The sequence below is a fragment of the Panthera tigris genome, chromosome E3 (genome assembly GCF_018350195.1).
Source record: "Panthera tigris isolate Pti1 chromosome E3, P.tigris_Pti1_mat1.1, whole genome shotgun sequence".
In the NCBI taxonomy this organism is placed as follows: domain Eukaryota; kingdom Metazoa; phylum Chordata; class Mammalia; order Carnivora; family Felidae; genus Panthera; species Panthera tigris.
Genome location: NC_056675.1, coordinates 8,829,947 through 8,844,192, shown reverse-complemented (window position 1 = coordinate 8,844,192; position 14,246 = coordinate 8,829,947). Strand labels below are relative to the sequence as shown.

The following is a 14,246-nucleotide window of genomic DNA, read 5'->3' as shown; positions in this document are numbered from 1 at the left end:
GAGAGCCTCCGTAGTGCCAGGCAGTGGGCCACCTGTGCTCTCCCAGAGTTCTTACGGCTGTGACTCTGGCCCCTGCCCTCTTTAAGCTCCACGGAAGTGTCACAGAGAGAGCATGGTGTAAAAATGCCCAGGGCCCCAGGAGACCACGCTCTGCCATTGCCACCGTGGCAGCCAGTAAGGAGCTGACGGCTTAGTTTATCTGTGGTTATATCTTCAGAGTGGCCCTCGTCACGTAGACTAACAAAACAGGAACGGAAGAGCAGCTGCGGGGAGGGGTGGAGCGGGGGGGAGGGAACCTCATAATTTTATTTTATGGTGAGCTATTGAAAATAATAAGAACTCGGGGCCCCACTGCATCAGCCGGGAGAGAAGTGACGAGCAGTCTGGAACTTGTCTTTTTTTATGGCCTTCGTGTGCGCAACTATATTCTTGTCTGAGATCTTTAACATCGTGTAACAAAAGACCGGAGTGAGTCCATGAGCGTAGACCCCAAACACCAGTATCTTTTCAATTTATTCAGCAAATCTTTACCGATGACCTATTAGGTGCCTGGCACTCGGGAGGATCGGAGCCACTCTGCCCCTCACCCGTGTGGACTCCGTCGGCTGCCATGTGCTTAGAAGACAAAATCCAAAGAGTGTGTGAAAGTGAAAACCTGGTGGGTCCCTCTGGCGGCAGAAATCCCATTGGGTTGGAGACGGGGTCTGTCTCAGGAGGAGTCAGTGTCTCACAAAGGCCTGGAAGGAGCAGGGTATTTTACAGACCACCAAGGTGGGCAGGGAGCCCGCGGAGGGGACGGGTATGGGGACTGAGGCGTGTGTTTGGGAGGGCACTTGGGTTGAACACATTTCAGCAGCAAAGCCATCCCAGTGGGGCGTTCGGATGCAGATGTGGGGCTGAGGTGGGGCCTTGGTGCGCGCAGGTGCGACAGAAAGGGCCTCCAGGAATACGGGTGCGGTTCTGGGAGGGGCCGGGGGCCGGCGTGCAGCGGCTGGGCTGGGGGCGAAGGCCTTCGCATCAGAGTTTTCTGACTCGACACTAGAAGGCACACAATGTTTCCTTTTGCGTGGGAGGAAGAGAGGGAGGAGGGGACGTGGGGACGGGAGAGGCAGATCTAGAAGGCCGGACGGGTAAGTAACGAACGCCCCACGGCCGGATCTGCGTGTCGGCAGGTGTACGGGTGGCCACGGAGGGGTTGCGAGGCTGCCTGTGGCCAGAGGGGGCGAGACTGTGCGGGGAGAGCTGCGCTGGGCGTGGGGCTGGGGAGCCGCCTGCAGGCAACTCCCTTGGGAGGCCGGAAGCGTTCGTGGCCCAGCCAGGGCGACGGGAGACCTGGTGGCAAGAAGGTCGAAGAGGCCTTCCCGTGGGCATTTTTGGCAAACCCGAGGGATCATTAAGAATACAAAGAACAGCATGGCGAGGGGGTGTGGCCTATTTTAAAAGGAGAAGTTAAAAATGTCAGCAAGAGAGAGGAGCTGGTGGGTTGGCAGGGGAGGGGGAGGGGGAGGGGGAGGGGGAGGGGGCCCGAGGTGCAGGGGGAGGGTCAGCCCGGAGAGGCGGGAGGGAGATGCCAGGATCAGAGTGGGGATCCGGAGGCCAAAGGGGAGGCTGCGGGACGCCAGGAGGTCTGCGGAGGGGTTGGCAGGGAGCAGAAGGACCCTCATTCCAGCAGCAGTGGAGAGCACAGGCCTGGAGGGCCGGGTGGCTGTCTTCGCAGTGTTTGAGGGCCCAGCCACGGAGGCAGGGACGCTCAGGGACAGACTCTGCGGCCAGACTGGGGGAGAAGAGGGCCCTTTGCACTGTGGGGGCTGCCCATGAACTCCAGGGCTGGGCAACCTTGGGAGGGGGGGCAGGGAGTCTGAGAAGGCAGGGGGAGGCAGGGAGGCCGGGCGTGGGGAGGGGACTTCACCTTGAGAGTGTAAACGTTAGCACTGGAGGGGTGACAGGCTTTTAGCTGTTGCCTCTCGGAGGGGAAACTGGACATTGGGAGAAGAAAGTCCTGGCACCTGCAGGTGGGCAGGGGGTGGGAGGCCACGGGAACTCTTTCGACGGGAAAGCATTTCCCTGCTCTGCTCCTGTTCAGGGAACTTCTGTCTGCAACATGGCCCTGTGTTTTATAATTGCTTGAAAGGCAACGTCTCCTTTGATTCTGTGCGTGCTGGCCTACTTTAAACGCGCAGAGTTTTATGGAAAGTCCGGAGAATTCAGGCACAGGCCTGAGTGCAAACGCCCATGGCTCTGGGCGGCCCGGGGCAAGGACCCGTGGCTGGTCCCCCCACCCATTCCTGGCGCAGAGTCTCCTGAGCAAATGTCGCTGAGGAGCCCCGACCGGCGGGTGGCCGAGGAGGCGTCTCCACACTTACCTTAGTTCTTTCTTTACTTCCTCATAGTCAGCCTGTCCTTTGAGTTTTTCTTCCAGTTGCTGCAAACAGAGGAACTTTATTAGTGGCTGTGTCTGAAACAGGTGGGCGGACTTGGCTACGGAACAAATGTCTGTGCCCTCCCCCCCCCCAAATTCGTGTATCGCATCCCGACCCCCAAGGTGATGGCGTGAGGAGGCGGGGTCTTCGGGGGTGACGGGGGCGTGAGGGGAGAGCCCCATGGATGAGATCAGCACCCTCACGAAAGAGACCCCGCAGAGCTCCCTTGCCCTGCTAGGAACGTGAGGACACAGTGGGCAGACAGACGGCAGTCCGTGAACCAGGAGAGAAGCCCTCACCGTATGCGGAATTTGCCAGAGCCTTGATGCTGGACTTCCCAGCCTCCAGAACTCTGAGAATAAAATGTTTGTGGCTTAAACCCCTGGTTTAGGATGTTGTGTTATGGCAGCCTGTCCAGACTGGGACAGCCATCGGCGACTGCACTCCCTCTAAGCCATCCAGCCGTCCCTGAGAGGGAACACCGGCACCTAGAAGCGAATGGTGGTGACACGTGGGGGTTGCCTTTTGGCCCTCACGCTTCCGGTCCGGCGCGCGCGCGTGTGTGAGCAGGCACAGTCGGGTGTGAATGGGCCCGCGTGCAGGCGTGGTCACACACAGCGGAGCATAAAACTTAACCGAGGTGGGACAAGGCTTTACGTAAATGGAAAACAGAACAAGAAAAGGCCATTTTGTATGAAATACCGTGAAATGGCAAACAGGACAGAGAGAAGTTCTCAGCACTTTAAAATCAGCGCGTGGCTTTTCCCGAAAACATTAGGCAAGCTGACACAGGCAGTCAGTCGCATGTCAACACCTCTGGAGGGGACCTTCCTTGCTGACAAGGGGTTCGAGCCCTTCGTCGTGGAGCGCTGGCACGGGAGGACCCTCGGAGGGCAGCTGGCCAGCAGGGCCAAGGCGGGGCGCAGCCGACTCCCCGGCCCTCGTGTGCCCTTCAGAGGGAGGGCGAGGTGACACGCTCCCGATAGGATGATGCTCTGACGTGCTCCATCAGGGTCTGCGAACTCACGGGGCATTGATGTAATCGGTTTGCACAGAGCTCTGCAGGGCTTTCTTGCCAGGAGAGGCCGTTAGCTGTGGGTGGTGGGCAGAGGACGCGCTCCTCCGTGAGGGTGTTTGGACTAGTTTGCTTGTGACCTCCCGCAAAGGGGAAGGAGACAGACCCAGCTGGGGCAGGGGATGGCAGACGATTTAGCAGGTTTCCGGGCCTGGGGGGGGAATCCACAGCGCCTTCCCATCTACAGGGTTCTGCGTGGCCAGCCACGACCGCAGCTACAGTTTAAGTCCGGGTGAGAATGTTCTAGAGTTTGGGGAGGACACGCCCATCCGGCCCATCGGGCTGGATGCTCAACGTGCATCTCAATCTGCCTGCTGTTCAAGGATTCGGGTGTTCTGTAAGCTAAACTCATTTCGCTCCTCTTTTCCTGTCGTCTTTGCTGGCAGTTTCTTGTGTATTTCCATGGTGTAAAACTGCTCTGCCCTAGTTCCTTTTTATGACCCCTTGTCAACTTCCTAACGGTTTCTCATCCCAGTCAAACGGCGGGGGGGGGGGGGGGGGGGGGGGGGTAGCATACAGTCATATTCCCACACCAGGGTCTCTGCAGGTCTCTTGAAGAAGCGCTTATTTCACTCCCCTACGATCGAGTGCAGGGAGCACTCCCAGACAAAAGGTGATCTGGTACCAGGCCGGAGGTCAGGGATGCTGGATTTGGGACACACGCACAACTCGGTCGTGTTCAGGGAACACGAGACAGACAGGAGGGAGGGCAGGGAGAGGGGAAAATACGGAGCGCTTCCGAACCCGGTGCGGCACGGAACCTGGAGTCAGTTCCGTCACTCATGAGCTGGACACCTTGGGGCTCGGTAATGAGTGTTTCATCTGTGAAATACGGGAAGGGCAGCAACGACCTCAAAGGGCCAAGCAGAAGAGCACGGGGCAAGGTCCTGGTGCAGATGAGGCGCCACAGGGCCTTTGATGTGGGGCTGTCATCACGGCCCAGCCTCCCAGGGAGCATGGCTTTGCAGACCTGTGATGGGCCCTAATTAGAAGGTTTTAGGACTGGAGCTGTGTAACTTGGTCGGATGTGACATTTTTCGCTGAGAACTGAATAGCTTTTGCTGAAATTTGTCACCTCCCTGGGGGCATCTTAATCAAGAAGAACCCAAGACCGCATCTGTAAACCTCTGATGTTCATTTCTTCGGGCCGATGATTGGATGCGGGCTGGCGGGGCCGCCTGACAGAGCCTGTCCTGACCCGTGAGCACCTCGAGCCCGTCTTCACCACGGTCTCTGGGGAGTGCGATGTCCCCAGAGCCATACTCGTAGTGGCGTGAAGGGGCAGGAGGCACACGGCCTGTGGTACCAGATATGCCCACCGTGGAAAAAAAGATCAATGGTCTTCTGCTTGGGCTTCAGACCAGAAACTCCCTGCTGGGTGCCTGCAAAGTCTAGTTTCCAAAACTCTCAATCTGGAAAGGCAACAGGTGCTCCGTCTGTCGTTCTCTGCGGAGGAAGGCTCCGCTCCGATTTCGCTGGTGCTCCTCGGGGTGGGCCGGGTTCCGTGCCCCAAACGCGATCTCATTTAATGTTGGCATCGCTTCTGCAGAGGTGGCTGTCTGCCCAGAGAGCAAACGTGTCACTGGGTTCTACCATCAGACCTAGTTAGAGCAGAGGCCGGCCGCACCTGTCGGTAATTCCAGGAGGAACCGAGAAGGTGCGTGTGCGGAGGCCAGACCAGGCACTCACTGGAAGCCTGGGCTCCGGAGCCCGACAGGTCAGGGCCAAGGCCTGGCTCTGCCACTTAGTGGCGGGGTGACCTTTATTTAACAAGACACTGAACTCAGTTTCTTCATGTATAAAATGGGGGTCTTGGTGCACACGGTATAGTGGTTTGGCGAGGACTGGAGGAAATAATGCTAAGTGCATGGCACGCGGCAAAACGCTTCGCAAATGGTTGTTACCGTTCCCGTGGTTGCTAGGACTTTAACCCTGGGGGGTGGTACTGAATAGACTGCGTGATTCTGGGAGGGACTCTCCGGTTCTGAATCCAGGGGCGCCCCTTATGGAGTTCGCCACATCCCAGCTCCCCGGCAGACCCACGGAGGAGGAGCACGGGTGCCCGGGGCAGCGCTGGCCGTGAAGTGCCGTGGCAGGCAGGCAGTGGTCTAGTGTGTGCAGCATCTGGGAACCAGGGTATCTTCCCGAAAAGGTGCTTGGCGAAGGAACCCGCCTGGGCTTTCACAGAGAGGTGAGAAAAGGTCAAGGGTCAGAGACGGGCTGCTGGCCCACCCCTGGCCTGCAAGGGTGTCCCCCTGGGTGAGGGGCTCACGCCTGCCGGGCCTCACGCTCCTCATCTGGATGACGGGTTTTCAAAGGGCCGCGGCGAGGACACGCAGGACACACAAGTGCCCCTCTGAGAGGACCACGTGACGTGGGTCACGTCCGTTCAGTGACAGGGAACATACATGTTGTTCCGGGAGCTCAGGAGGTGCTCGTCAAATTATCTTGAATTGCTTAGATGAATTAATTATCCAGAGGAAGTGCTTAAGAACCTGGCTAAGCCTTGAAGAATTAAGGAAATTTAATTTGAAACGCAAGGCATACCGGCGTGTGGCAGACGGGTGCCACGTTTATAAAAGACACCTCTTACTCAAGTTCTGACACGCCTGCCCCCTGTTTTAGGGCTGCCAAATGAAGGGGCCTCTGAGGCAGAGACCCTCGGCAAGGCCCTTCTTCTGGCCGGCACAGCAGGGGTCGGGCAGTAACGTATCTCTGCCCCAAAAGAGACGGTGGGCCGGTCAGGTGGGGGCGCTGCCGTGGGCAGACGCCTCCGTCTTTCCTCCAGGGATGGTCAGAGCCAGGCTTTCAGCCGTGTTTTCTTAGGAGCGACAGCGCCGGCCAGGGGCATCAGGGTGTGACCCCTGTCTTCACGGGGACCACCAGTCACAAATGAGGAGGTGTGACCGGGCTCCCGGTCCAGGGCGGTGGCGGCGGGGGGCGGCGGGGACGGGGGGGGGGGGGGTCTGAGGCCCAGGCCCTCAGGTAGACACTGCATGTCTGAGGTCCAGGCTTAGGATTCCACCTGCACGGGGAGCCCATTTGGTCTCCACGGTTCCCACGCGAATTTAGGACCTACAGATGGTGGGTGTGGCGGGGTGGGGGGAAGCCCAGAGGGCCCGCGGGCACAAGGTCAGGCCGTGGAGGGGGAGTGACAGTTATACTGGAGGGCTCGCTCCCGGCACGGGTCACTGCCAGTTTCCACGAGCTGTGGTCCAGGTGTGACCTAGGCGGCCAACTCCTTCTCACGGAATGGCGCCATCACAGACCAGGAGGGCCCAGGCTCCGTGCTCAGGCCGCCTGGACGTTGCCCGTCGTGGTCAGCTAGGTGTGCCGCGATCCGGGGGCGGCCTGCAGGTGAAACGCCTCGGTCCATCTCCAGGTGGCCGGGGGCACGGGTGTCCTGCCAAGAGGACGCGTCGTAGGTTCCCGTAAGTAATCAGCTCCTGAAAACGTTTCCAGTGATGGGTCCGGGTTTACAGCCACTCTGGAGGAGCCCACCTGTGGCCTCCCGCTCCTACCTCAATCCTCACGTGGACCTCGAGGCCGCTAGCATGGAGCCCCTCAGGTTTTCAGAGACTGAGTCCAGCGTGCTCTCTCCCGGGGCCTTGCCACCGTGGCCACGCAGATCGCCTCTGCTTCCTGCACCGGGGCCACCTTTGCCTCCTCTTCCCCACGGAAACCCCCTTCTTTCCTCTCCCTGACTCTGTGCTCACACCGTCTTCAAGATCCAGCCAGGACAAGGCTGTGGGGAGCTCGGTCCCGGGCTCCCTGCTGTCGGGCTCGCCTGTGCCATCCAGGCTAAGTCAGTCCTGCTGGCGGGCAGGCGCGTGCACGGGCCTCTCCTCACCTCAGTGACCTCCTCCGTGAGACCGGATCACCATCACGCCTGCTCGTGTGGTGAGCCCGAGACATCGATGGGACGCTCACCGAAACAGGACGGAAGGCGGCCTCAGCGCAGAGTAAATCCGCTGCCGGGCGAGGGAACCTACGTGCCAAAGAGGCAGCGTCCAGGATCAAAGGCCCCAAGTGAGTCTACGGAAGTGGTTGTTTCTTTTTTCCTGGCCCAACCCCCCGAGGGACAAGGCGAGCTCCACGGTGGCTCAGCAGGACCTTGCAGGAGATGGGGGTGAGGGGAACAGAGAGTTGGGGAGGCATGTGGTTTGCAGACAGCCCCCCCCCAGACGATGCTAATACACCTGCCCACCACCCCCTTAGTGGGAAATACTCATCTTTAAAAAATATACCTTCTCCTAATGGGAGAATGGCATTCTTTTAGCTAGCCTTTCTTATAAATAGCCATTTTAAATGGAAGCTATTTATCGGGAGCTTTATTTTCTGTGCTTTAGCAAGGAGAGTGCAGGTGACTGCCTAATTATACTGCCTCCGTATTGAAGTGCTCCAACAGAAGACCACAGAATAGAGTTATCGAAAATAGCCGGCTTGTAATGGCAGTCGGGTTAGTTCATTAATTACAAATACAGAATTGGCCCGGACAAGTGGCACTGTGCTTGAGCACTTGTCAGATGAGACAGGAAGAAACATCACCCACGTCTGAGCGTGTTTCGCCGTCTAAGACTAGAGGGTATGCCGCTGCGCGTGGAGAGCGATGCGTTTAGGGTGAATCTGGCTCGAGAAAGCAGAGCACGGCGGGAAGAGAGACTGGAAAACATCCACCTGTCCATTTATCCTCGCACAGTTGCCAATCGATCGTTGAGGCAAAGGGAGGAAATACTGGTTGCGAGAGATGGAGAGTTTCAAGGTGTCAGAGAAAGCGAACCAGTGAGTCCCCAGATCCGGTCCATTTCAGTGCTACCACCAAGAAGTACTGTACTGGTCGAGAAACCCCAAGAAGCCGCAGCATAAAGGCTCTGCCCGTTGTGCCTTGTGCCCTGTGGGATCAGCCCCACACCCCACCAGTGACTGCCATCAGGCACAGGAGCATCTGTCTCAAAGACCATCGCCAACATGCATGGCAAAACCACGCCCGATGTCAAGCAGCTGAGCCGGGCCGGAAGCCTCAGCATCCTCAAGCGGCGGTCCCGATTCGAGCCCCACGCGCCGCGTCCCAGGGTCCCCCAGAGCTGAATGACACGGCCCAAGAAGGAAAAGGCTGCGGTGGGGCGGGAGAGGGAGGAGGAAGAAAGGAAAGCCCCAGGGCAAGCTCAGGTGCAGCTCCTGGCTGCTTCCGAGGGACCGCTGCTGGGTCGGAGACCCGCCCCCTGCCACCACTGCGGAAGCAGCAAGCTGCCCATTTGACAGGTCTCATTCCTATTTTCTTCATAATTGTATTGCTGTTTAGTTTAGGTTTGAGACTATAAATTATACACATTAGGGAAAAAAAAAAAAAAAGCCCCGGGAAGGGAACTGGTTCAATTAACCTCGTTCCTTTGGGTGAGGGAGGCATAGAGGTGTTCTTTGGGGGATGCTGATGCCTTTTGCGTGTGGGTTCAATATTGGGGAGATCTTCACTCCTGGTGACAAGGGGTTAAGATAATTAGAATCAGAGTCTTGTTACCAGAGGATATGTTTTGATTATTAGATCAGATGAAGATAAGGGAGCGGTAATTTTGGAAGAAGTATTGCCAAATTGTTTCATTAACTGCACCGTATTAAAGAATTCCCCCAAGATACGGATAAAGAACATTAATTTGTGAAACTGCGTTTCATTTTTTTTTTTTTTTGAGAAGGCAAACATTAAAACGTTAACTGATTTAGAAGAAATTGCTCTATAATAAAAAATGTAAGGTCTATAGCCTCCCTCTCATAGTCAAATGCGGGATTGTATCTGAGTCAGACCCCTTAACTGTAACAAAGGAGAGAAAGGCAAATTATCTAATAATAATGCCACTGCTGGGGTCAGAAATGGCTATAACATGAGAAAATTAAATTTAATCTAGAAATAAAAAATGGGTGCTAGTGCTCACTGGGCAGGCTGATGGGAGAGTAAGAAACTCAGAAGAAATAAATGCCACGGGTCCTCAACCCTCTCCCCAAAGCCGGCAGGACCGGCTCTTCCGAGGGGCCCAGGCACCCAGCGGTTCCTCGGACAGGGAGTGAAATGCACCCCGAAGGGGCCAGGAAGAGACCAGGGGGGAAGTACGGTGGGGGCCCTGAGTCAGCGAGGTCAGGCCAGCGAGCTGCCGGGAGCACAGAACCTGTTGGAAACTCGGCTGTGGGTCAGAGACACGGTCGTGCGCTGGGAAGGAAAATGTCAGTTTTGTAAAAAAATCCAAACGGGCCTAACTACGTCCTGGAAGTACTTTCTATAAGAAAAAGTTTTCCTGATGTTTTTGTCTAACTCATCTGGACGTACCGCATTTAGTATACGGACGGCTGTGCTCGGCCGTCATTCATGTGCTCTGCACGCACACGCGGGGCAGGGCGGGAGGCCCGGGAGGGCATCGCCCAGGCTGGGGAGGCACAGCGGAGCGGGGGCACATCTGGCCCGGGAGCTGGGCCCACACGTCACTAGTCGTGTCACCGAGCGTCAAGCAAGCTACCTCCGAGGAGGCCCCATGGCTCTCTGGTGCACCACAGACCTAGGGTGCGAGGATTACCCTCACGTTACATTAGCTGCAACAGGCTGGAAATAAATCAAGTGCAATTATTTTTAAAAAGCTGAGCTGGACGAACGAAGGGCACGTCTGTGCAGACAGCTTGTGACCAACCCTTCACCAGCAAGTGCACGAAGTGGCAGTCTGACATCCCGGGCTGGGAAGCATGGCCACGGGTGGGCGCGGGACGGGGCCTTCTACCAAGCGCTGCCTGCAAGGGATGGCCCATCGAGGGCAGTGCGGTCCAGGCAAGAGCTGGTAAGGGTTCAAAGGCACTCTCCCCGTCTTGGGCCCCAGGACCCTGCTTCTAGCTCCCTCATGGAGGCTCAAGGTTGCCCTACTTGCGGTCAGTTCCAGACAAGATGCTCTCCAGAAAGACCTGACGGCCCCGGTGCACCCAGGCTTCTGACAGACGTGTCCAGGGGATCCTCACTGTTCCCACAGGAGGGAAAAACGCTTGTTGACGGTTGGAGTTCAGACCAAGAACAACCTAAGCGGTGACTCTGGCTTCCTGACGGAGAACAAATTCTCACCGTGACCCGTGCAGATTGCAAGCATGAGATCTACTCATTGCAACAGCCGAGACGGGGCAAACGAATAAGGTGGCTTCTGGGACAAGGGCTCCCGCCACGGTCACTATACCCGGCACGTGCCCCCGAGGCCGGGGACAGAAGCAACCCACTGAGGGGCTGTGGGTGTCAGAGGGGAGCCAGAAGCGCCGTGCCAGTCGCCCCCCCCTCCCACCCCCAGGGCCGTGTGCGGAGGAAGGCGGGGCAGCGGGCAGGCGCGCGGGTCCAGCCCTCCCTCGGCCCGCGGCCCCCTCGGCGCCCTTACTTTGAGCGTGCTGTTCTTGGCACTCAGCTGCTGCTCGAGCTGGGAGATCTGGCTGGCCGAGTTCTCCCGCAGCTTCGTGAGGCTGGCCTGGAGTCTCTGCACGTCCTCCACCAGCTGGGCGATCTCCCGCTCTTTGGCGGCCAACTCCACTTCCAGGCTGGAGCGGGTCAGCACCTCTATGGCCTGCTCCTGCGGAGGAGAAAGGAAATGACAAAGCCACCCGGGGTTCGGGCAGGGCTTGGGCAAGAACACGCAGGTGGAGGGATGCGGATGGTGAGCTCAGGGTGAGGCGTGACCTCCTGCCTCCGCCCGGACCCGCCAACACCCTCCCTGCACCACCTTCCTGTCTGCACGGCAAATGCGCCTGGATTCGGCCGGCGGACAAGGATTTACTGGGTGCCCACCAGGAGCCGGGCGTACAGTGAGCACAGGACAACGGTCCCTGTCGTTACGGAGCATCCAGCCAGCGGGAGGAGGCTGGGCGTGCGAGCCGCATCAGATGTGTCGGCTGATAGCATAAGCGTGTAGGGCGGCAACCAGGCCATCAGGAGACTGAAGCGGGGGCGGGGCCCGGGGTCAGACTTGGGCCAGGTGGTGGGGTTTTACTGATTTGCGTTTTTTTAAAGTGTATTTATTTTTGAGAGAGAGAGAGAGAGCACACGCACACGTGCACGCAAGTGGGGGAGGGGCAGAGAGAGAGAAAGAGACAGAGACAGAGACAGAGACGCCTAAGCAGGCTCTGCACCGCCAGCGCAGAGCCTGACAGGGGGCTTGGACCCACGGACCGTGAGATCATGACCCGAGCCAGAATCAAGAGTCAGAGGCTTAACGGCCTGAGCCACCCCGGTGCCCCGGCAGTGGGGTTTTAATAAGATGGTCAGGAAAAGCCCCGTTGACATTGTGACACCTGTGCAAAGATCTGAATAAGGTGACAGAGAGGGTCCAGCTGTGTGCTGGGGGCATGAGCAGGGGAGGGGCAGACAGAGAGGGAGAGAGAGAATCCCAAGCAGCCTCCACACTGCCAGCACAGAGCCCGATGCGGAGCTCCAGACCCACGAGCCGTGAGATCATGCCCTGAACTGAAACCAAGAGTCAGACGCTCAATTGACCGAGCCGCCCGGGTGCCCCCATTTCACGGGGATGGAAAACACTAGCAGCTACAGCCCCAGCCGGCAGGTGCAGCCAATCCATCCCACACACGATGCGCTGGTCACCGACTTCTCATGTTGGGGGACAGCCCGTCGTCAGGGAAATAATTTTTCATATCTACTGCCCCTCCCCAGGAAATTAAGGACGTTTGTCACTTAAGAATGTCAAGTTCTGTGTGTAAAGGAGTGACTCTTTTCTGTTTCTTTGGTTTGTGTCGTATTATAAAGTGGGTTCATTTCCTCCTGACTCCTGGCAGATGTGCACATGGCCCTAGCGAGCGTCTTCCCGCCAGCTTATTTAAAGGGCGCGTGCAGATCAGCTCTGTCCAGAGTGTGCTCCGTGGCCTGGTGCCAGCTCACAGACTGTTGCTGATATAGTGAGACACGCAGAGAAATGCAGAGTGAGCATTTAGAAACTTGTACAGCAGTTTGCCACGGCTGTGACGCTCTTACTGTCTTTTGTAAAACCATCGGTCTGCAATGGATCGGCAGTGAATAAGCAAACAAGCCGTCCTTGGCCACAGAGAGTTTGGGGAGCACCACGCCAGCCAACAACCAAGGTCAGGAGACACGGGGACCCGAGACAAGTCCTCCTGGCAACGCCAGGGGTTAGAGCCTGGGATACTAGTGACAGAAACACCTGGGAGCCGTGAGAGGGAGAGGTGGGGGTGGAGGGTTGGCAGGAGTTGTCAGAAGGAAGAGGGGCTCCATTTGAGGGTGGGGGCACCACAGGAGGGCAGAGGGGTCAGGAAGAGCAGGGACAGGGCATAAGGGGGAGTGACTGATGCCGAGGCCAGCTTGAAAAGGACCGAGCCTGCTGCCACCTGATGGTGACCGACTGCTCAGAAGGGTGGCCAGAGGCGCCTTGAGGTGGCGGGCTTGGGGACACAATGCAAGGGATATCTGGGGAGGTCAGACTTATGGGGGGTAAAGACTGAGCCACGATATCTAATTTATTTATCAATTTTCCAACCTGAGGGATGCCAGCCATAACAACGGTTTCGAGTGCTCTTAGGGAGAGCTGGTAAAACGAGCCACAAGGGGGGATCCGGGATTTTAAACGGGCAAGTGCAAGTTCACAGACCAGGGATCAGTGGCTCACGTGATATGTGTAAAAACAGCAGCTCTCACTGCTGAACCTGGATTCAGGCTGGGGACCTGGGGGCAGGTAGTCCCAGAGGGCCATCTACTCCACGCCAGGGTCCTAGTCTGGCCTCGCCACAAGCTGGCCGTGTGACCTTGGGCACATCAACTATGTCTCAGGCACCCAGGCCAGATTCCTCATTCATAACACAGCCAAAGCCATTTGTGTCTTACATAAGCTAAATGAGATGAGATCATCCACCCAAATCAGTAAGACCTTGGAAATGAGACAGAAAAGAGCATTCTACTTGAAGCCCAAACGTGGCTCACTTCCTGGCTGTCCCATCATGAAGACACAGGGAGATAGGAAGAAGCAGACAAGGGCCCAGGAGACGGTCACAAGGAGGGTCAGCACCGCCGGCTCCCTCGTGTCCGTCTGGGCCTCAATTCAGTTGCACTCGAATTACTTGGGGGCTTCAGAAAACGTATGGGTTCTGGGCTCAGCCCTGGAGACACAGGCTCAGGGAGTGTGGGGTAGGACCCAGGAAACTCCCTGGCGAGTCTGATGGGGTTCAGGGTCAGGACTCTGGCTCGGACAAGCCTCTCAAGGAAGGAACAGAAACTGACTTCTCCAAGTCTGACAAGAGGCCCGGGTGGGCACCACACCCAGGTCCCCAGAGTCTGTCCCAGCAGGGACGTACCCACGGCTCTGGGCTTCCACGACCCAGAGGGGGTCCTACGCTCTTCACGGGTGCCAGGTCTTGGGGGTGGGGGCTCTGACAGCTCAGGAGCCAGGAGAGGATGTGAAAATACTCTGCAGAGTCTAAAAACATTACAGGGACACCCGGGTGGCTCAGTCAGTTGAATGTCTGACTTTGGCTCAGGTCTCGATCCGAGGTTTGTGAATTTGAGCCCCACATCGGGCTTTGTGCTGACAGCGTGGAGCCCACTTCAGATTCCCTGTCCCCCTCTCTCTGCCCCTCTCCCACTTGCACTCTCTCTAAACTAAACATTAACAAAATAAATAAACATTATAAAAAGAGGGTGCCTGGGTGGTTCAGTCAGTTAAGTGTCTGACTCTTGATTTCAGCTCAAGGTCATGGTCTCACAGTTTTGTGAGCCTGAGGCC

General features: G+C 57.4%; 1 protein-coding gene across 6 annotated transcripts in view; it reads right to left on the bottom strand.

Moving 5' to 3' along the window:
• CUX1 (cut like homeobox 1) overlaps window positions 1-14,246 on the bottom strand; it is a 365,770-nt gene that overhangs the window by 75,866 nt on the left and 275,658 nt on the right. For 4 of the 6 annotated variants that reach the window (XM_042970907.1, XM_042970909.1, XM_042970905.1 and 1 more), the window contains 2 exons: window positions 10,887-11,075; window positions 2,364-2,422 (listed from right to left, as the gene is read on the bottom strand). In XM_042970907.1, the coding sequence (XP_042826841.1) occupies window positions 2,364-2,422; window positions 10,887-11,075 (248 nt within the window). The remainder of the gene's footprint in view (window positions 1-2,363; window positions 2,423-10,886; window positions 11,076-14,246) is intronic. The other 2 variants (XM_042970910.1, XM_042970906.1) reach the window with 1 other exon arrangement.